This window comes from Eretmochelys imbricata, chromosome 4 (assembly GCF_965152235.1).
Source record: "Eretmochelys imbricata isolate rEreImb1 chromosome 4, rEreImb1.hap1, whole genome shotgun sequence".
Lineage (NCBI taxonomy): Eukaryota > Metazoa > Chordata > Testudines > Cheloniidae > Eretmochelys > Eretmochelys imbricata.
In genome coordinates this window covers 125,480,181-125,503,966 of record NC_135575.1, presented here as the reverse complement: position 1 = coordinate 125,503,966, position 23,786 = coordinate 125,480,181, and the positions used below count along the sequence as shown (strand labels likewise).

Below are 23,786 nucleotides of genomic sequence, written 5' to 3'. Positions count from 1 at the left end.
TTATTAGGCCCTGTGATGGTGTCCCCTGAATAGATATGTGGGCACAGTTGGCAACGGGCTTTGTTGCAAGGATAGGTTCCTGGGTTAGTGGTTCTGTTGTGTGGTATGTGATTGCTGGTGAGTATTTGCTTCAGGTTGGGGGGCTGTCTGTAGGCATGGACTGGCCTGTCTCCCAAGATTTGTGAGAGTGTTGGGTCAACCTTCAGGATAGGTTGTAAATCCTTAATAATGCGTTGGAGGGGTTTTAGTTGGGGGCTGAAGGTGACGGCTAGTGGCGTTCTGTTATTTTCTTTGTTAGGCCTGTCCTGTAATAGGTGACTTCTGGGAACTCTTCTGGCTCTATCAATCTGTTTCTTCACTTCCGCAGGTGGGTACTGTAGTTCTAAGAATGCTTGATAGAGATCTTGTAGGTGTTGGTCTCGGTCTGAGGGGTTGGAGCAAATGCGGTTGTATCGCAGAGCTTGGCTGTAGACAATGGATCGTGAGGTGTGGTCAGGGTGAAAGCTGGAGGCATGTAGGTAGGAATAGCGGTCAGTAGGTTTCCGGTATAGGGTGGTGTTTATGTGACCATCGTTTATTTGCACTGTAGTGTCCAGGAAGTGGATCTCTTGTGTGGACTGGACCAGGCTGAGGTTGATGGTGGGATGAAAATGGTGGAATTCCTCAAGGGCTTCTTTTCCATGGGTCCAGATGATGAAGATGTCATCAATATAGCGCAAGTAGAGTAGGGGCGTTAGGGGACGAGAGCTGAGGAAGCGTTGTTCTAAGTCAGCCATAAAAATGTTGGCATACTGTGGGGCCATGCGGGTACCCATAGCAGTGCCGCTGATTTGAAGGTATACATTGTCCCCAAGTGTAAAATAGTTATGGGTAAGGACAAAGTCACAAAGTTCAGCCACCACGTTAGCCGTGACATTATCGGGGATAGTGTTTTTGACGGCTTGTAGTCCATCTTTGTGTGGAATGTTGGTGTAGAGGGCTTCTGCATCCATAGCGGCCAGGATGGTGTTATCAGGAAGATCACCGATGGATTGTAGTTTCCTCAGGAAGTCAGTGGTGTCTCGAAGGTAGCTGGGAGTGCTGGTAGTGTAGGGCCTGAGGAGGGAGTCTACATAGCCAGACAATCCTGCTGTCAGGGTGCCAATGCCTGAGATGATGGGGCGCCCAGGATTTCCAGGTTTATGGCTCTTGAGTAGTAGATAGAATATCCCAGGTTGGGGTTCCAGGGGTGTGTCTGTGCGGATTTGATCTTGTGCTTTTTCAGGGAGTTTCTTGAGCAAATGCTGTAGTTTCTTTTGGTAACTCTCAGTGGGATCAGAGGGTAATGGCTTGTAGAAAGTGGTGTTGGAGAGCTGCCGAGCAGCCTCTTGTTCATATTCCGACCTATTCATGATGACAACAGCACCTCCTTTGAAGTGAAGACAATCAGTTTCTTCTATATCATCATATCGAGAGATCTCTTCCTTAAGGTCCTCTCTCAGTCTAGATGAAGACACAATAAATTACTGGATTCCGAGTTGATGCATAATCTCAAAAATATTTTGTGCCATCTACTCTTTTTTTAAAACTATGTTATAGAAAACAAAAGTAAGATTTTTTTTTTAATTGGGGATCACATACGTGGTTTAGTGAAAGAACCCTGACTTCCTTCTGAAACATCAAAAACGTAGTGAAGAAATAGGGTGGTGGACCCTTCCTCTTGAATGTGCTGTTTATTAAAGTGTGTCCAGAATGAAGCATTAGTAGCATATCTTCAGTAATTTCAACTCATTTGCGGTTTCTAATATGGCTACTATTATCAGTTAGGAAAGTCTGCTTCCTACTCTGAATTCAAGATAGTTTCATACTTGCATGTTTTGGAGACCTCATGAAGATTTTTATAAATTCCTGCCTTTGCATTGCAACCATATTTTTGGTCCTGATAATGCAGGTCTCCACCTAGTCTAATTATTTACCAAAAACTTACATTTTTTGTTTCATAATACCCATAGTAATTAAATCACATGTGTCTAAATGGACACACTTTACACTGTTCTTTTTTGGAGAAGGAAAGCAAAATAACTCCTGATCGAGTCAGCAGTACTGTCCTACTTCCAGTGGCCGTTCTTTAATTGTGGTGCATTTCATGCTGGGATCATCCAGGTTTTTAAGGCCGCAGGAGACTCTGGTGGAGATTTAAGCCTTTGTGAAATTTCTGTTTTTAATTTCTCTTCCAACTCCAATGAAGAGCTTTAGTTCTTGATGGGACAGAGCATCAGGCCTCTTACATGGGGATCTTCAGTCCCTTCCTATTGACTCTTACCAAGAACATCTTTCCTGTCAGGTAAACAGGGAGTGAAATCACACACAAACCTCCAAGTAGCAAGAGCTCCCTCTGCAATGCACCCAGTCTATATCTGCCTCAAGAAATAAGCATTTCGTGAGGTCCATGATATCAGATCATGGAAGTTTGAAGATGTAAAAGCTCATCAAGTCCTTCATGAATCCTGCTGCTCTCCTCCCCACGAGTCCATGTTGTTTATTTTTAGTGAAGTCTATAATGTTAATGTCTATCATGAGGTTTCCTCTCCTTCCACTGGGAGACTGTTCTACGGCCTAATCCGTTGGAATATTTCTTGATCAGCCTAATAAAATTTCCGTTCCTTAACTTTACCCCATCACTGCTAGTTATGTATCCCCTTCTGCTACAATAAGCAATTCTTCTCTTTTCTGTGATTTTAAATCCTTTAGATGATTCACATTCCCAGTCCCCTAAATTATTTATCCAACCCTTTTACTTTTCTCTTTCCTTACACAGGAAGTCAATCCTTTCAACCCCCTAATTACTTACATTGCTCCTCTCTGAATTGTCTCCAGTTTTACATCTCTCTGGTATTGTCCAGATTGGTTGCAGTATTCCAGGTGTGGTTTCAGCAGAGCATGACTATCACTTTTCTAATCTGTGACATAATGCCTTTGCTTATGCAGCCCAAAACCTCATATCATATTTCTTTTGTTTTCCGCTATAGCCTGCGGTCTCTTTCAGTATTACTTCTCTCCAGGGGACAGATCTTCAGTGGATGTAAATTATTGTAGCTCCATTGAAGTCAAGGTGTTTCCCTTCAGACTGAATATCAGATTATTTTCCCACAGAAATATTAACTTGCGTTTTTTTAAGATGACACATCTCTCTCCATTTCCTGCCCAAATTTCCAAGTCCCTTTGTGTTATTTCCCTGGCCTCACTGTTTTACTTGCTAGATGATATGAATCATGAACTTGATGTGCTTGTTTTACCCTCTTTTCCCGGTAATCAATAAAGATGTCCTCCAAAATAAGACAAAACAAAATACTGATCCATTACTCATCCCGCTCCAAACTGAATGTCTTGCTGTTTTTTGCTACCATTTGCTTACAATATTTTAGTCAACTTTCAATTCATGTGACAGTGTTCATATCAAATCATTGTGAATTACAAGTAAGGGTTAGAGACACATAATCATAGTCTTCAGTGAAATCAATGTGCATTACATCTATTGCATTCCCTTTGTCTGCTAATTTTGTAATCCTATAAAAAACCACAAGCTTTGCCTGGCATGATTTCCTACTTTGCAAGCCTATACAGTGTATAGCTAATGCTTCAGTTATTCACTACATGTTTAGTTTGTAACCTTTTTGTAAGAAGACTCCAAAGTAGTTTTGGGCTTTGATTGTTTTTGCCCCTGCCCATCTTTTTTAGTGAAGTTCTAAGACTTGGGAGCTCACAAATCTCTGTTTTAAAAAAATGATTTCATGGCTCATATGAAATGCTATTAAATTGCTTTTTGTGGTGTTCTTTTGTAGCCTTTAGTTGTCAAACTACATCAAATTTGAGGCCATCTGATGATAAAGCAGCTAACATCTTGTGGAAAACTTTAAAAACATCCTTTTTAGATATAATTATGCTATGTATTTATTCTGCAACTGGGAAAAGGGTTATTCTTATTTTACTGGTGACAATAAGACAGCTTCTTAGCTTCTTTGAAAGTTCGTCTCCTGTTGTTTGTTCCCCACCAAAGGTTATAATCCTCTATCAAAGTCACTTCCAAAGAAATCAGTTGTGATGCTTGTAAATAGAAGTTTATGGATTCAGATGGGGGACCAAGCAACCAGAGCTCATTAGTTTTTAAAAACTAATATCCTGTTTTCATGCAAATATCTCTAGTGTTAGATTACAAAGAAATAATTAGAAAGCTTTAAAATCTGCGTGTTTTTGAAATTTTAAGGGAAAAGTACTCAGATTGTCAATTAAAACTCAGAAGCAACTTTTCTACATACTGTGCTAGAAAATTAATATAGTCCCTGATCAGCAATGACAACATTAATTTCACTTGGTTTTATTTTTCATGTGGACATTTTTTCTCTAATGTAAAGATACAAATTGAATTTTGTGATGCTAGTCTTTCCTTTTTAAGGGACTTTGCTACTTTCTCCATTTGGAGGGGGAAGGGCCAAGAATATATTTCTATTAAAATATTTCCAGGGTGTTTTTTAGACTTAATTGTCTACAGGAGGACTTGCTTGCCAAAATCTGCTAAGGCAGTTTGTGAAGGATTTCAGTGGGTATTTTTTTTCATAGTAAGTATTTCATTTGGGCCAGAATGAGAGGGCTATGTATGCTTCTCCAGGCTTTTCAGAGGTGAGTGCATACAAAGTATGAGACATTACATTGGGCCACCATACAGTTTAACTACTAAATTGAGTTAGGAAAATCAGATTCTACTGAGCATTGGATAACTGGATGACTAGGAAAGAGGACACTTGATATGAATTCATCTCTAAACACCAGATTTTTTCAGTTTGTATTAAGTTCCTGAGGAGGGTACTGTCATTAATATCTTTGATTTCAATCACTACGAATCTACACTTACACAAGGGAAAGAGCCTGTTCAAATGGTTTTGAGGGCTTTTCACTTTAAGTGCCAGATATAATCTTCCTTCCTGTTGCTACTCTTTGGAGATGAAGCTGTATTTTTGTGGCAAACTTACATTAATTCAAATGGGATAACATTTTGAAACAAGTTGAGTTTAGTTTTAGTTCAGGAAAACAGAGACAACTTTCCTGTATGTAGCCTGGGCACCACCTTGCTGCTAATGTTGGCTGCTTGAGCTGGATGAAGACTGAGACGTTTAGCTACTCTGTGTCCACTATGCAGGTGTCTGGAACTTTTCTGACGTTGTTTGACACCTGTATAACTGTGCTTCTCTGTCTCCGGTGGCTCATCCTCTACTGAGAGCTTCCTTTCTGTCCCTTAATGCAGTCTGGCTGAAGTCTTCTCCTCATCAGCTCCTTCTGTCCAGAACAATATTTCCGTCTCATCTATGCCAGTTTTTTTTAAATTTGCGGGAAAAACCCTTTTTGCCTGTAGCTCTTAATTTCTCTCTCTGGTTCTACTAATCATTTCCATTCTCTACACTTGACTTATATTTAGGCTTTTGATTATTAATACAAATAACAATTCAACATGAAAAAAAGTTAGAGAAACAATCCAACATTTACAGCCACTCATACACTATACTTAATATCTTGCAGAATCTGATGACCTTTTCACATGGAATGCAGCTGTAATGTACCACTTCAATGCTTTCTGGATCACATGTGTACTCTTGTGAGGAATCTCTGATCATACGTAAGGCTTCTCGATTTATTCACAGGTAGTATAAGTCATGGACAGGTCACAAGCCGTGAATTTTTGTTTATTGCCTGTGACCTGTCCATGACTTTTACTAAAAATACCTGTGATTAAATCTTGGGAAGGGTTAAGGGGGCCACTGCTGGGGAGGGTGGCATCTACGGCAAGCAGCACCAGCTGCTAGGGGCTGCGGACCACGGCTGCTCCGGCTGGCCAGGGACCGCGGCCTGGGGCTCCTCCGGCCATCCACCTGGAGACTGCTGCTGGGACTGCCAGAGCAGCGGCTGGTGTGGCTGTCCCCAGGGCCACTCCAGCAGCGGCTGGTGTGGCTGTCCCAGGAGCCACCTGAGCAGCTGGCCCCAGAGCCAGCTGATTGAGCGGCCCTGGGGTCAGCCACACTGGCCCCTGCAAAGGTCATGGAAAGTCACAGAATCCGTGACTTCCACAATCTCCATGACAGACACAGATCCCTAATCATACGGAAGCACTTACGGCAAAGGCAGTTAATACATCACAAACCCTTAACTAAAATCATCTTGAGGATCAGAGAATAATTTGTAGATATCTGTGCTGATAAGTGGTTCAGATCGGGCATCAGAGTAACTTTTAAACTAATGCTGTACGTCAGACCAATTAACAGAGAAACTCTTAAACAGACAAATGACCTGAAAGATCTGATCCATAACAGACAACCCAGGGAAGCATCTTCCATCTCAAAGGCAATATGAAGCCATTAGCTTCAATCCCCAGAAGGTGATAAGAAAATCTGCCATTAGTGGAGAGAGAGAGAGCCTCTTCCCTGTTCATCAGCAAGTTCTGTTCTTGTCCTTTGGACACAGAATATTAGCCGTGCTAATTATAATACTTAACTACATGTAACATTTTGAATCCAGTTTGTATGAAAGACACTGTCTGAAAAGACATGGTAAAGTCTTTTTTTTAAGCTGTATTATTAAGCATTTTAATATAGTAAACAGATGAACACTTAATCTCATGTACATATAATATGTATAATAAACCATTTAACATCTGTTAGATATTATATAACTGCTGGAAATCGCTTTTCCCCCTGAGCATTGAGTGTTTATAAATATTGAACCTGATCCTGGGAGTGTTCTGTGTAATAATACCAGGGATTTCTACTGCAGTTCTGCACGCAGAGCACTTACAGAATCGGGCCACAATATTCGATTTTCCCTATGGAAATAAGGAAACTTGCTACTTTCTTGAGAGCAAATGTATTCCAATAAAGCCTGTTGGCTGCTGCTATTTGATATGGTGCTTGATAGTGGATGCGCCCTTGTAAAAACAGTGATGTCTATATAGCCATTTGCTCATGAGGGCTATTTTTTCTTTAATATAAAATATCCTGTAAATTAAAGTTTTTAAAGATTCCAAAATTGGGACTGTTGCTTATTTAACCTAAGAAAATAAAAGAATTTTTCCAGATTAATTTTTAATCAAACTTCTGTTTTGTTTTGGCTGCTTGTAGCCTCAGCCATTGTCAGAATTCTGTGAATTATTGTTTAGTGGCACACACATCTTAATTGTTTGTTTTGCCAGGGAGAACTGGTGACTGCATCGAAGGCAATCATTGAGAAGGAATATCAGCCACGAGTTATAGTAAGCACAGCAGGACCAAACCCGTTCAATAAACTCACTGATCGAGAACTGGAAGAGTATCGCAAAGAAGTGGAAAGGAAGCAGAAAGGTTCTGAAGGTTGGTTTGGTTTTAATCTGTAACCACATACATTGCTGTCATATACATCAAGGCTATGACCAAGCTGATATGAGCATAGGACTGGGAACCAGGATCTTGTGCGTTCTTAATCCTAGCTCTGACAATGATTCCTTCTGTGGCCATGGGCCAGTTACTTAACCTCTTGTTTCAATTTTTACAACTGTAAATTGAGGAAAATATTTGCAAAGCAATTTGGAGATAAAAACCGCCATTGAAATGCTAAGCAATATTAGGTCAAAGTCTTGGTTCTTAATCAAACAAAACTTCACTGGAGTCAAAAGGGAATTGTGCTTAATTGCCAACCACAGAATTTGGCCAGTTTTTGTTGTCACATGAAGTTTCATATTTTATTGAACTTGGTATATTACAGATTGTTCAGTATTGTTTCATTTTAATACTGTGTAGGATAGCCCAGTGAATAAAAATCTGACATTGCTTTTAGGCAGTGAAATTTGCTTACTCATTGTTGCAAGTTGTAGATCTGGTAAGTATTTTGAGCTGGGAAAATGCAGATAAAAAATTATCAGTTGGTGCTTTGGAAAGGAATCACAAGGTAAGCAGAGACATGATTAGGGCACATCTCAGAATTCTCCCCAGGAACCACCAACCTATCAGAAAATGTAGTGAGAGCATCACGCTGCAATAAAGGAGAATTCACCCCAGCATTTGAAGAATCTCTTCTATGTGATTGTCATATTAAGTTTTACAGTGTAGCACCTATGATACATCCACTAAGCAGATGGTATTGTTTACGCTGGAATATTGCTGGCACAGTTTTACCAGTCTTTGCAAGAGTCTGGTCCAGTGGGTAGGGCACTGGACTGGGACTAAGGAGATGTGGTTCTATTCCTGACTTAGACTCTGCTGCATGACCTTGGGCAAGTCATGGCCTCTTTCTGTGCCTCTGATTCCCTGCTAAACCTTTGACTGTCTTGTCTGTTTAGATCGGGGTAGGTAAACTTTTTGGCCCGAGGGCCACATCGGGGTTGCAAAACGGTATGGAGGGCCGGGTAGGGAAGGCTGTGCCTCCCCAAACAGCCTGCCCCCTCCCACTTTCCACCCCCTGACTTCCCCCCTCAGAACCACCAACCCATCGAACCCCCCCTGCTCCTCGTCCCCTGACCACCCCTCCCGGGACCCCCTGCCCCTATCCAACGCCCCCGGGACCCCACACCCCCTGACAAACCCCCTGGGACCCCCAACCCATCCATCCCTCCCCCACTTCTTGTCCCCTGACTGCCTCCTTCCAGGACCCCTGTCCCTAACTGCCCCACCCCAGGACCCCACCTCCATCCAACACCCCTCCCTGCTCCCTGTCCCCCCCGGGATCCCACCCCCTATCCAACCCCCCTGCTCCCTGTCTCCTGACCGCGCCCCCCCACCCCATGCAACCATCCGCTGTCCCTTGACTGCCCCCCAGGACCTCCTGCCCTCCCCCCATCCCTTTACTCTTACCATGCCACTCAGAGCGGCAGGACAGGCTTATTTGAAAGCCTGGGAGGTGGGCAGGTGCAAGCTGTGCTGCCTGCACGGCAGCATGGCTGCGGGGGAGGGGCCGGGGGCTCGCCTCCCGGCCAGGAGCTCAGAGGCTGGGCAGGACGGTCCTGTGGGCCGTAGTTTGTCCACCCCTGATTTAGATTATAAATCCTTTAGGGCATGTGTTTTCACAGCACATAGGGACCCCAGTCTCAGTTAGAGCTTCTAGGCAGCATAGGCGCTGACTTCCCTTTTACCCAGGGGATGCTCAACTCCTCCCTCCACCCAGACCCTGTCCCCACTCTATCCCTTCCCTCAAGCTTCCGGCCCTTACCCCCCCTTCCAGAGCTGACACTGCAAAACAGCTGTTTGCAGCGGGCAGAAGGCACTGGGAGGGAGGGGGAGGAGTGATCAGCGGGGCCACCAGTGCGGGACAGGCACTGGGAGGGAGAGTTGGGAGCTTGGCTGCTGGCGGATGCTGAGCACCCACTAATTTTTCTCCATGTGTGCTCCAGCCCTGTACTAAGCACTATTGTAATAAAAATAATAATTTACAGGGTGATGTACTAATTACATTTCCTCTAAAAACTGTATGGTGATTCGTCCCTTATTAGTGTGCATTGCTTTTGCTGTACCTTCTGATATCTTGACGTATGAAGAGTCACAAATTCTGCCTTTTTCATGTGTGACTTTCTCTGTACAGGTTTTAAAGCATTTTGTGGGACTGAGCTATTACGTTACTGTGTCTATGTAATTGCATACCCCTTTATTTTTTCTGTAACATTGCTACATCCTACATAGATAAGCTATCAAAATATGGAGAGACTGTGGTATTGAGACAGAAACCAGCTGGGAAGCCAAATGTTTTATTTAAAAGTCAGAGCTACAGGGAACAAAGTGCTTCTGGAAAAAAAACTCTGGAGTTGCAAAGCAGGTCAAAAACCTTTCAAGGAGCAGTGAAAGAAGCTGATCTGAAGATTTTGCAGACTCATGAAGGATCAACGCTATCTAAATCTTTAGATAATTCTGAGTTCTCTGCTGCACAAGTTTCTTGTCAGACCATGCAGCAAATCATCACAAATCTTAATCAGGAGGAGCCAGATGAGCAGAAGTCTCCACACGAGGAATTTCATACAGCAGTCATCAAAGCATTAAGCTCCAGTCCTGACCTTTTGGCTGAGGCCTCAGGTACTAATGAATATGGTACCGCTGAGTTTTCAATCTAGGGGAAGCCATCTCTTGCTTAATCTGCACTTACAGAGTCTCTGCTATCTCTGGACATCTTTCGTTGGCTTGGCTTATTACCTTTGGGGCTGATTTAATTTAATTGGTGGATTTTTCTCTTGTCTGGGTGAACTGTGTAGAACAGTGCTCTGGTACTGAGGAGATCTCTGTTCTAAATATTGAGGTGGCTTTTTGTTTTACATTAACATCTGCTCCTTTAGTATGCAACTATTGTTGAAGCTGGAAGGGAGTAGGGGGGATCCTTTTTAATTTGAAAAAAAATCAAAAACCACTGCAGAATCAGTTTGGAATAATTGCAGTTTATTGCATGTTACATTGTGATTATCTGTGCAACTTTTTCATTCTTTGCTTCGAGTAATGTACATTTTGTTTACACCAAGGTTCTGCAAATAAACTCAAAGCAAGCAAAATAACTTTGTGTAACTTTAGTTTTGGTGCCCTTCTTCCATACGGTTATTTTTTCCTTTGGCTCTTCCCCAGCAAATTCCCCTCCCTTTAGATCAGTGTTTTCCAATGCTGGGCCCCAAACTAGTTTGCAAACTGTTGTATAATCATTTCAGTCCATTTTACTCAGAAATGTTTTGAGTTCAAATAGTTGGGTAACATAACTTCTGTGACAGGTAAGATCACAACAGTGTTGGTCTGCACCTTACTTTTGCTTGCTTTTGGAATTATTTGGCATTCAGACAGAATTTTCATTCAGAAAAACAATTTATTCAAAGATTTTTATGTGTGTAGCGGGATGTCTGTTTCCCTGCATCCCTACAGAAGAATCTTGTGTGCTGTTTTTAATTCCCATACTGATTCATCTGTAGAACCTTCAGAAGATGCCAGACAAGAGAAAGAAAAGAGTGCTCCTGATCATACTTCAGCCCGTACTCCTCCCAGCACACCAGTTAAGCTAGAAGAAGGTATGTTACATTGAACTGGGGTGGGGAAGACTCCTCCTGTAGCTGCACCTGTCTTGACTGAAGCATGAAAAAATAAGATTTAGTGAAGTAAAGAGGAATTATTTTGGTTTTTATTTTTTTACAATCTGTAGAACTGTGTAACTGAATGTAATAGTGGTTATGTTCACAATAATAAAGAAATGTGCATTGTCATTAGCCAGATTATCACCATTTCAAAATTGCTTAGTCATCTTGAGTTTCTGAATTGACTCACCCCTTTGAGCACTCTGAGCAAGATGTGGCTGCTGTTTTGAAGTGAAATGTTTTTTCTAATGATGGCGCAGAGCTTCACTGAACTGAACATGAATAGATAGTTTGTTAAATCCTGCTCACTGGTTGCACATTTCTTAAACATTATTGTATTTGGATTACACCCCTAGGAATATGTTTCTCTCCCAGTTTAGATCTTAGTTTGATTTGTTAACGTGATGATGTAAAATTATCAGAAAAATGAGAAAAGGGCCGAGAAAATCTGTTATCCCTTTGGAGGAAAAGGATAAAAGTAACAGTCTATCTGTTAAACTGGTGTAATCTAATTTCTGTTTTGTGTTTCCTTTACCTTGTTCATTGGGATATATCACTTGTCTGTTATGAAGTCTTCCATGCACTATTTCATCTCATTCTGTTTTCTATAAGAATGGTTCCAACCATTCTTTTAATTTAACACAGTGGCTGTGATGAATGCATATATTCTCTACTTGTGCTTTTCTCTTCTTGTGGCTGCGTTACAAACAGGAGATGGATATGCTAAAGAGTACCTGTTACCATAGTAAGTATCATCCCATACTCTGACCTGTTTCTGCTGCTTTCCTGGAGTTCTCTGGGCTTTGCTTCATTCTCTTGCATCTTTGTTGTTTACTGAGTTTTGTTTTCTGTTTGTGGTTTGTTTATTTTATTTTTTTAAGACATTTTTACAGTCAGTGACAGACACTAATTCCTTCCATTGTTGCTTTCTTGGAATTCTAGGTCAGTTACATAAACTTTATGTTAAAGTGTGCTATACTGTTGAAAGGGACTGTGAACGTGTCGTTGTGGGTTCCATGTTTCAGTAACTCTGTAGCCAGCTGCCTCAGTTTATGAGTAATAAGATGTTTGTCCAAAAGCCAGTGGTTCGTATTCCTCCTAGAACATGAAAATTGAGCTCTGTTCTGTGTGGCTCCGACACCACCAAGATTCTAAGACTGGAACTTAGTTTGAAATTGTGTTGCACGAGCTAGCTACGAATGAGCTCCCTCTTCAAGCTTTATTGGCTTTACAGGGCTAACAAAAGTAAACTTCATGTATGTGTGTGTATTTCCCTAACCTAAGCAGCTGTGACTGAATGCGATGAGAGCTATGACTGACAGAGAGAGCCATTGAACGAAGGTGCCGTTCTTCTTAAAGTGCTTGCTCATGTCCCTTTCATATTAGGTGTGTGCACTCACCACATGCATCAGTGCTGGAAGTTTTTCCCTCAGCAGTATCCATAGGGGTCTGGCTCTGGCGCCCCCTAGAGTGGTGCCCGCATGGTACAGTATCAGTTCCTCCTTGCCACCAGTGACAGTGCTGGAACATCTGCTGCTTTGGCTAGGGTTGTTTCGTTTTCTGTTCTTGTGAACTTTGAAAAACTGTATTATAGTTAGTAGTTTCTTGGTTACCCTTAGAAGTAGTTCTCAACTTTTCATTCCTCCCAAACAGGACTCAGCCGGGGGACAGGGCATGCCCTGGTCCCCAGACTTTAAGCCCTGCGGTCACTGTAAACAGCATATGCCTGTCAGTGATCCACATACCAGCTGCCTAAGGTGCTTAGGCGAAGGGCACATAAGTGACAAGTGCCGTATCTGCAAGTCCTTTAAACCTAGGATGAAGAAGGAGCACGATTTCCGTCAGAAAGTGCTCCTAATGGAGTCGGCACTCACTCTAGCACCGGAGCAGCAGTCTGACTACGCACCGACCACCACAGCCTCCGTGCACAGTGCTCCAGCAGTGCCGTCCACGAGCCGGCACTGGTCTCCCTCTGCAGCTCCGGTCATGAATCCGAAAAAGATCGGGAGGGGAAGATCTCCTACCTCCCATAAGGGAAAGGAGAGGTCTGGGGGCAAGCCATGACTCGTGCCGGGCAGCTCAACACCCCATTCGGGAAGTTGGGCCTCAGCTCAAGTTGAGCAGTGCAGCCCATCCCATGCTTTGTCTGCAACCCTGGATAGCAGTGCAGGCCCTAGCCAGCTTCAGGTGCCATTGCCACCCAAAGCACTTCGAGCAACTCAAAAGATCCTGGCACTCCTGGTGCCACCTACATTGGCTCCCACAGTACCCCGATCTCGAGGAAAACCCTTGTTGGGACCTGTGCGTGAGTCCCCGCCTCAGCAGCACTGTTCCCCATCGAGAGGGACGTCCTGCCAGCGTTCACCCGCCCACAGCCATCATGCCTCAGGACTGGAGAGGCAGGATCAGTGGAGCCCTCTTCGGTCCCCTCACCGGGGGCACCAATTGAGGGACTCGATATGTACCACACCGGTTGATTGGCGCAGACCCTCTGAGGCATGCGCCCTCCAGCAAGAACTCCGGGACCAGCCCCAACCATCTCCAAGGCCCAGGACCAATCGGACACCAGAGACTGCCGATCGCTGCGCCGTCATCGCCTGTCTCCAAGGAGGAGGTCATCCTACTCAGGACGATCTTCCCGGCAACCGGCCTGTAATAGCTCCCGGTCCTGTTCAACATCCCAGTACCGGTCGAGTAGCATGAGGCGAGGATCAAGCCCCTGTACCAGTGGTGCCGTCTACATTATCAGCACCGAAACCTGTCCCAGGGCCCCAAGCTCAGTGGCCAGCACCATGGTATCCATGGAACCCTTGGGGGTTCACCCAACCTTCCCAGGCTGCCCGATTGGTGTTGGGATCCTTGGAGAGGCCAGCGGCCTCAGTATCCCGTCCCCCTCTGGTGCTGGAGACTTCGGGGGGTAAGACCCCACAGGTCCAGGAGGACCCAGGGGAGCAAGATGCGGGACCACCAATGGACATGGAGGTTCTCGCGGCACCGGCATTGTCGTCGCTGGACGAGGCTATCACTGGGCCCCCTCACCCAGTTCCTTAGGATGACGCCAAGGTGCACCAGGATCTTTTGAAGAGGGTCGATTCTAACCTGGGGCTTCAGGCAGAAGAATTGGAAGAGCCCTTCTGGTTGAGGCGGTTAACCACAAGCAGAGGCAAGGACAACCTGGGGCCACCCCCAAAAATAAAGACTCGAGGAGGCTGGATCTCTTTGGACATAAAGTTTATTCGTCTTCAGCCTTTAGCTGAGAGTGGCCAACCACCAAGCCCTCCTTGGCCGATATGTGGCAAGCCACGGCCAAGTTTGAAGGGTTGCTCCCCAAGACTTCCAAGAAGGTGTTCTAAGCTATCCTCGATGAGGGCACTACTGCGACCAGGTTGGCCCTCCAGGCGGCGTCAGATGCTGCTGACCGCACCATGACTTCTGCTATCTCCATGTGGCGAGTCTCCTGGTTGCTCCTCTCTGGGTGTCCATCGAGGCTCAGCAGTCATTGCAGGAACTGCCCTTCGACAGCGGGGCCCTATTTGCGGAGCAAACAGACAACAAGTTGCATGGCCTCAAAGACTCCTGCACCACCCTGAAAACCCTGGGTCTCTACGTCCCAGCCCCAACACGTAAGCAGTTCAAACTGCAGCAGCCTCAGGGCCAGGGGAGCCAGCCTTGGAGGGATCAGCCCCATAAACGAGCCACGGGTTACAAGCGCTGCCCAAGCCACCCACCTCCACTCTTGGCCCTGTCGGGCTCGACCCATAATAAGCAGGGGGCCAAATGGTCATTTTGAGGGTGCACCTGAGGGGAACCTACCAGACTATTCCCTGGATCCATCTTTCCCAGTAGTCTCTGACCGCTATAACTTGCAACCGCTGGGTTCTCAGCACAGTGGAACAGGGTTATACCCTCCAGTTCCTTTCTACCCCCCTGTAGCGGGGAGTTTTGGAGGAACCGCCAGCAGGACGGGAAGCGGAGTGCCAATGCCAGGAAGCCTGTGGATGGGCGCAGGACTTGCTACGCCTGCGGATGGGTGGGGCATTTAAAACAAGACTGTCCCTATCGGAGTGGGGGCAAGGATCCGCAGCCCCAGAAGGGAGAAGAGGTCCCGTGTGTGGCTTGACAGGTGAAGAAACCCAGGCGGCGGCTAAGTTGTTGGGCCTGTGGCCGATTGGGCCATGTGTGGAGGATATGTCCAGGCCCAACACAAGAGGTCCATGTTGGTCCTGGCAAGGGGATGGGACCCCAAAGGAACCATAGGATGCCCCGGGCAGCAAGGAGGCGGGGAGCCTGCTTTGGATGCTGGGAGAGGGGCCACCTAAAGAAGGACTGCCCCCTTGGCAGTGGGCAAATGCAGAGGGAAATGCCTGCGAGCTTGGATGGGCTAAAAGTGGTGGCAGCATCCAGGGCGGGGGGAACCCCGTGAGGAGTCAGGACCCAGACCGTCGCCAGGCCAGTTGTCCACCAGGAGACCCAGATGGACTGGACCCCACAGGAGGCTGGGACCCAGGTGGGGGCAGAGAAGGTGGCCGTGGGAACCCAGACCCTAAGGGTAGAGGGCCTGGGGTACCCGGACCTGCAGGTCCGGCTAGAGGCCGCGGAGCAGGCCTGCAGATAGGCTGAGGCCCAGACCCGGGAGATGACCTGTGGCTGGGAGGCTTCGGAGGTGAGACGGGTGACCCTGGAAGGGCGGCCCTGGAGGGGTGGCTCTGGGGGCCTGAAGACACGAGTGCCCCCTTGCCCCAAGCGGGGGGATTTTGAGGGGGGGGGTGTAGCGGGGTGGTTACCTGATCCAAGGACAGATGATGATCTCCCATAACATGATGGTCAGATTCTTGAGAGGGCTGGAGAGACTAGTCCCGCAGTGGGATGTTAACTTAATCCTCTCTAAGTCCACTGGCGAGCTCTTTGAGCCGCTGGGCTCCTGCTTCCTTTCCCATCCATCACGGAAGGTCATGTTCCTGGTGGTGGTGACGTCAGCAAGACAGATCTCAGAAATTAAAGCCTTGACCTCAGAACCACCGTACATGGTCTTTTACAAAGATAAGGTTCAATTGCAGCCTGGCCTTCCTGCCAAAGGTGTCTCCACCTTCCATATGAATCAGGACATCTTCCTCCGAGTGTTCCATCCCAAACCGCACAAGACCAGTGAAAGGGAGGCATCTTCATGTTCTGGACATCCGGAGGGCCTTGGCTTTTTCCTTAGAACGTACCAAGCCTTTCCATAAATCCACTCAACTCTTCATTGCTACAGCAGATAGGATGAAGGGTCAGCTGGTGTCCTTGCAGAGGGTTTCCAATTGGATCACCTCATGCATAAGGACCTCTTACAACCTGGCAGGGGTTCGGCCACCGCTGCCAATTGTCAGAGCCCACTCAATGAGAGCTCAGGCATCTTCGGCAGCCATCTGGGCGCAGATCCCTATCCAGGACATCTGTAGAGCCGCAACGTGATCCTCTGTCCACACATTTACCGCTCATTACGCCATCACTCAGCAGGCCAGGGACAACGCTGGGTTTGGCAGAGCTGTGCTGCAACCTACATGTCCATGAACTGCTATCCACCTCCAGGGGTACTGCTTTGGAGTCACCTAATATGAAATGGACATGAGCAAGCACTAGAAGAAGAAAAGACAGTTACCTTTTCCATAACAGGTGTTCTTCAAGATGTGTTGCTCATGTCCATTCCATGACCCACCCTCCTTCCCCGCTGTCGGAGTTTCCAGCAGAAGGAACTGAGGGTGGGGGAGCTGGTGGCGCCCCTTATACTATGTCATGCTGGTGCAACTCCAGGAGGCACCAGAGCCAGTTCCCTACATATTCTGCTGGGGGAAAAACTTCCTGCACTGGTGCATATGGTGAGCACACACACCTAATATGGAATGGACATGAGCAACATATCTCGAAGAACACCAGTTACGGAAAAGGTAACTGTCTATTTTTTACTTAGTTTTCTGACTACAACCATACTTAAAGAATATAATTTTGAAAAGTGTATTTCCATGGTGGTAACTCTCTAGCATCTGTGTGTGTATAAAAAACCCCACTTTACCTCCAGAGTTCCATTCAGGCCAAAGCTGCAGACAGAAGGTTTCATGGTATTACTGCACATAGTATGTGTTTGTGCTATTAGTTCTAGAATAGATCTTTAAATTTCCAAGTATTGTCATGTTGTTGTCTCTGAAATTGTTTTTGGTAGAAGATATAATTTGGAAAACCTCACCGATGGATGTACTAAAATCACTGAGCAAAATAACAAGTCTCTTACACGTTGTGTGATGTTCTCCTTTATCTGATGTAGAATTTGAGGAGTTCTCTATTCTGATTAAAAACTTGCCCATCTTTGAGCTAAATTCAGAGATCCATGTTTCATTCCAGTGTACAGTGATTCCATCTTACTAAACGATGTAGTGACAATTTCAGAGGCTGGATGGGATAACTGTCTTGGACAGTTAAAATTATTTTTATGTAGCTGTAATGCTTCGTAGAGTGCCAAAGGCTGTTTAAATGCCAGTAGCTTCCTATGCTTTTATTTCAGGAATAATCCAAACTATTGATGGTCCTTCCTTTTTTTTTTTTTTATAAATAAAAGTCCAACTACATGAAAATCAGGTGCGGTACATGCACTAAGAAATTAGTCTGATTAATGCCTTCCACTTTAATCCCTGAAGAAATAAAAATCATGACTAGAAAGGTGGTAATGATGAAAAGAGCAATGCTGGTGATGGACTGTAAATGAACTTCTGTAAAATGGTCATAAAGGGTTAATCAGACTAACGCCTCATGAGGCAGCTCATAACATACCTAATGGCTTTGTCATTTACCCTGCTTTTAAATCCTGTCTGCATCATAACACAATTTCAAACTTCTAACTTTACCATTCTGAGCATTTGGCTTGATATTGAGTATTAAGTGGTTATTGTGGGTCTAACATAACAGAAGTTCACACTATTCTAGGCAAATATATATCACACATTCACAGAACAATGTCTTCTAAGACACAGTGTGAGGAATTTTCAGTACAATCCTGCAGGAATAAAGGACACAATCTCATTAAAGAGACACTCGTACTTTCTGTAGATTGTTGTAATCACCTCTCAAAGCCTTGAACATAAAACTAATCCTCTGACCCAAATTGTTCTCTTAACTGTAACAGATCTTCAATTTTTGAATTTTTAAAAATTAAAAATTGTTGCCTCTATTTTCTCGCAGCTCGCAAACCTCAATATGGTATATTTAAATATTTAATATTTAAAAGGAGAGTGTCACTAAATCTCACCAATGACTGAGGTCCACTGTAGATTAGTGAGTAATGTGGACAGGGCCATAGCAAGGCCTATGTACCACTTTAGCCCCATTTAAGCTATGGCTCATGCTTTGCACAGAGATTAATTCACGCAAAGTGAACCCATGTGATATAAAAGGCTGCATCACAAAACGTGCTTAGCTAATTTAATTTGACAGGTTATACTGATTTTATTTATAAGACCTCATAACACACTAATAAATCTGGTCAAGATAATGAAAACATTACAATAGCAGACCTCACTATGAAGCTGTCTCTTGTTAAATCTTCTCTGAGAAGCTCCATGGAAATACTGGGATTATTATAAGGCCTGGCAATATGAGAATTAGTGAGATTCTCGTACATCAAGCCATAGGTCTGATGTTTATGTAATTTGCTCCATCCCAACAAATTAAAACTTTTAAAAATTGGCAGCCTAGTGACAATAGCTCATTAATGCCAATGAAAATTGTAGGTTTAATTCCCTGCTCACTGTGCTAAAAATCCTCAGCATCATTTTCAAATGTAGTTACATTACTGTTTTATTTATGAAGCCTTGATATTTATTCTCTTGGCACTTTAGACCATTATGGTTGGATTCAACTTTATCTGCTGTCTGGCAGGAAGTTGAAAATAACCTTTTGAATATTCCACCTACATCTCTGTGCCCAAAGGTAAAGTAGAATAGACAGATTCCAAAAGCATTACATAAGTTAAATGAGCTAGATTTTCACACAGAGCACTTACTGTACAGTAGCTTCACCTTAATGTGTTTGAGACCAGCACACTATTTAACTAAATATTTCATATCAATCCATCCATTAGAGACACTCCAGGAGCAGACTTACAAAGATGACAGTGATGCTGCAACTTTCAAGCAAACCCTTCCAGACCTCACCCCTGATGAGCCTTCAGAAGCACTCGGGTTCCCAACCTTCGGAAAGGAGGAGGAGGAAGAAGAAAGGTGCAGCGAAGATCTGACCAAAAGCCAGACTGAGTCACCTGCAACAGAAAATCAAGAGCTCCAGTCCCAACCTGCTGAAGAGGCAACAACACCAACAACTGAGGAGGGGACAGCAGCCGACCCAGGTAGTGACGAATCTCCAGGGAAATCCCCATCCAAAAAGAAAAAGAAGTTCCGCACTCCTTCCTTCCTGAAGAAGAACAAAAAGAAGAGTGACTCCTGAAGGCCTGATGCGCTGCAGAAACACTGTCATATTTTAAAATCTAAATTCATTAACCACTAGAATGTACCAGATTGTACTGAGTGTTTTGTCTTATGTAAAGGAATGCAACAAATCAACCAACCAACCCCTCAAGTTATAGCTTGATTGTTTAAGGTTATAACAGGAAATTAACGTGCAGAAAGGTGCTAAACCTCTGCTCTCAGCAGCAAATCATAGATTTGATCCTTAATTTGTAAACAAAATTAAATGGCTTCCATGTGGAAGACATTGAACCACTGTTTTTAATTTAAAGCCCACACTGCTTTATGTATGAACACAAGTATTTTTGACCGACCACGTTCACAATGCAGTATCTGCTCACTCCAGAACGTGCTCTTTTCCAATGTTGTACTCATCGGTCACAAGTGGATTCTTTTTTAAATATTGCATTTTAGAGAGGATGCTTGTTTACATTTTAGAGGGGGCACATTCTTGAACTGAGCTGTATGCTTCTGCAATCTGTGCTTACAGATCACGTTATAGTAAGGCTTTGAGACTATCCATACCTTACCCCTACTGTCTTCTCCCTGCCACCCCCACCCCTCCCAATAACAACAAGAAAAGCTGTCTTTCACCCATATTCTGTTTTGTGATATAGCTGGAACTTAAACTTAACCTTGTGGTTTCTGAGGACTGAACTGGTGATGGTGTTTCCTGCTGATACTGTGCATTCAGTTTTTCTAATAAATGCAGTATTGTGAAATATATGTTACAGACCCCAACCAAAATCAGAGACCATCAGAAATCACTTGCATAGCAGTTTGGTCTTTAGATACAGGTTGAAAACAATTGTGTGTTAGACTTTGGGAAACTTTTAATTGGTGATCTAGAGCATGGACAGTTTTGGATTGGGTCTTCAGCGCACGTTTCATTGTTTTGATAAAACTTCCCTGGGTGCAGATACGAATCTGTTGCATATAAGCCACATTTGCATCTTCACTCCCTCCCCTTATAAAAATGTAAACACATTACACTGAACGCTTAACATATGTTTTTATATTAACTCTTTTTGTTTTCACTTACTGTAGCTTGTGTTTCTTGCTTTGTGTTGCCAGCAGTAGTTAAGTCGGGAACAGAAATCCCTCCCAGAATCCTTAGAGGTACTTTTACTACAGATTTCCATAAGCATTTAGCATGTAGCAAAGTCAGAAAAATCACTTTCACTTTTTATTTGCCATCCTCTTTTAGTTACTGTCATGATTCTCTGTCACTGAGCACATGCAGAGATCCACCTTCAGTTTATCTTTTTGAAAGCCAAAACATCTTCATTTGTTGCACATGTGAACTTTCCAGAAACCTTAATGAATTTTCACCCCAGTTATAAACCAAGATGCTCCAAGTGTCAGTGTTCAAATGACACATTTCTATTTGTAACAGCAGAAAATATTCAAAGATTTCTCCATGAAAGGAAAAAGTTGGCTTACATGCAATGACTATAACTAAAATGAAATTCAATAATGGATGTATCGTATAAGATTATATAAAATACCTGTTTTATAGTGAGAAAAATAGCAGACAGTGAATGCCTTGCAATTTGTGCAGTATGAAAGCATTGAGTAGTACAGTAGTCTCCAAAGTTTTTGGATCGCGCACCCCCACGGTGCTGCTGAAGAAAGGAGAGGGGAAGCCTCACCGCAGGCATGCCGCCGAAGAAAGGAGGAAAGACCTGCCACAGGCGTGCAGAGCTGCTGCTGAAGAAAAGAAATGGTGGAGTGCCGTACAGTGGCGCTCCTCCTGCTGTGCACTCCCTGGGATCCTCTGGCGCACCCCTCTTTGGAGACCACTGGAGTAGTAGAACAGGTTCAGCTTTAATGCAAAAATAAAGCCTATATTAGGCCTCAGATGCATTGAAAACTTGGACCAAATTCAAGTGGTAAAAGGAAAACAAATTTACAAGATATGACAATAGCACTGTCAGGTAAGGAGGAAAAGGTTTAGTGGCAGTAATTAACACACCAGAAATGAGACTTCTGTTTTGGAATACATAGAGTAGGGTGGAATTAGATGCAACAGCAAATCACTGCTTCAGAGTGACACCTAAACAATAATGTCTAGTAAGGACTGCATGGCGCTAACGGCTTTGAGCTTGTATTCTAACCTTTTATGTCCTCTGTATACTAGGAAGCATACAGTACTTATCTTACTTTGCTAAATTGTGTTTTATTGCCAGGGTCATAATTACATTACTAAGCAATTGCTACATGTTTCAGTTAATAATGGAGTCCTCCCTTTTATCTTTGACCATATATGCAATGATTTTGATTCTAATTTTGTAGTTTGTTCTTTCAATTCTTTGTATTACACTATGAAATCTAGCTGTGTAAGGTATGGTTACACACTGTGGGGGGAAAACAGTCATGTATTTTTCTTTCTTTGTTGTATCATTAAGTTTTACTCACAAATAAAATTCTTCTTTAAAAGAGTAAGCTTTTTCCGTCTGTTTTGAAAGCTGTTGTACAGTTTTAGTTTCCAGAATCTCTTAGGGAATAGTGTTGAAACCATTTTAATTGAATGGGTAAAAAAAAATTCTTGAGAAAAGTACCTAGGATTTTGTTATAGTAAACTGGTTGCTGTTAAAGTTCCAGACCAGACTGTGATGTCTAATGTTCTGGCCAGAGACTGTAACAGTAAGCAGCGGAGACGAGCATTAAAAGCGATCCGTGTCTGAACATTAATTGAGGGAACATGTAGACAGAATACAAAAAGCCTCCTTCATGTTGCAGTTAGTGTCCTTCTGGAGGATTTGGTGTAGCTGAGAGAGCAACAGGAGGATCACTGGTCACTTCCAGGTTGGCATAATTCTGCCTGCTTTAATAACCTACTAGATTAACCTTGTTCATTAAACAGTTGTCCTTAAAGTGATAAAGCTAGGGTGGAATATGTGCTCAGGTGAAAAAGCTAAGAATCCTCATTTGAAGTCTCATTCATTAAACAGGGGATCACTGCTTAGTTCATTCTTTATATTAAGTTCATGCTCAATCTATATGCAGTAGTTTGGAGGTTTGAAATCTCTGAACAAATGCCACATAGTTTGCTGAAATGCTAGGGGGAGGGCACAGCTGCTTTTCACTCTTGTAAATTTACATTTTCTACTTTCTGAGTAGATTCACAAGCAACATAGTATCCTCATGTCCTTTAGAATTTGTTATTTTCCAAGGCAGGGGGAAAATGTTCTGCCTTTATCAATCACTCTTTAGGCTTTACCAGGAATACTATTTTAGTGAAAGTCACTAATTCTGTTTTTAACCAAGGCTCTAGAAATACAAAATAAAATTTTGGGACAAACAAGAAGCTGCAGAAACCTTTTTCTGGGGCTGTTAAAAAAAAATGGAATAAAACCTGCATAATAGGAAATGATTAAAAAAAAAAAAAGCTCAAATTGAGACATTTAATAAAAGTGAATCTTAAAACACTTACAAGAACTCTCTGGATTACTTTTGTTTCCCATATTACATAAGAGTGTAAAACCTACCAAAAGATTCATTTTGGTACCCAAAGTTCTGTTCCTTGAGCAGGTGCAGTATTTGTTTGGGGCACCTCTCATATTGGTTTGGGTTCACATATTCATTTACCGGTTCAAGTTTTATGTCTGCAATAGCACCGCTTCAGGCTATGATCTTGTCAGAAGTCAAGCTAAGCACTGTCAGGCCTTGGATGGGAGACAGTTGAGAATAACTCAAGTGTGTTAGGATGTAATGTAGGCGGCACTCTTTCCTCTGAAACTATTGAACCAATTTCCTGCTATGGGTCAGTGTGTTTCTGAAGATCTTCTTGAAGAAAGACTGGCCATCACTGCTTTTTGTCATCAAAATTCCCTTAACACTACTTATGAGTAGGGATGTTAGTTCTGTTATGTTACCCAAATTCTCACTTGGGTAACATTTAGCCAATCTAAATGTTCCCTTGCCTCCACTGGCCAAGCTGTTCTTCACATCCCCTACTAAAAATGGTTGTGTAGTGTTAAGGAAGTAACTAGCTGGCAGTCTTCTCCCTGGTGGCTGTATTCCAAAGATCCTTCTATATGCAGTCTGAAGTGCTTCAGTTTCCTTCAGAATGAAAGATATGCATGTTATATTACTTACAGAGAGATCTACCATGTTTTTTCATTAATCTATGTGTTAAAGCCAAGCAGACTGCACAGTGATGTGCAAGAGGGAGTAGAAACTACTCCACTGATAAGGAATTAGGTCCT

General features: G+C 43.5%; 1 protein-coding gene across 10 annotated transcripts in view; it reads left to right on the top strand.

The window, feature by feature from the left end:
* Window positions 1-22,020, top strand: part of ADD1 (adducin 1) — a 128,532-nt gene extending 106,512 nt beyond the window's left edge. For 2 of the 10 annotated variants that reach the window (XM_077815902.1, XM_077815901.1), the window contains 4 exons: window positions 7,214-7,370; window positions 9,669-10,055; window positions 10,928-11,023; window positions 19,194-22,020. In XM_077815902.1, the coding sequence (XP_077672028.1) occupies window positions 7,214-7,370; window positions 9,669-10,055; window positions 10,928-11,023; window positions 19,194-19,555 (1,002 nt within the window). In that variant the 3' untranslated portion in view covers window positions 19,556-22,020. Of the gene's footprint in view, window positions 1-7,213; window positions 7,371-9,668; window positions 10,056-10,927; window positions 11,024-11,731; window positions 11,833-19,193 lie in introns of those variants that run through there. The other 8 variants (XM_077815906.1, XM_077815905.1, XM_077815910.1 and 5 more) reach the window with 6 other exon arrangements.
* Window positions 22,021-23,786: the final 1,766 nt, after the last annotated feature.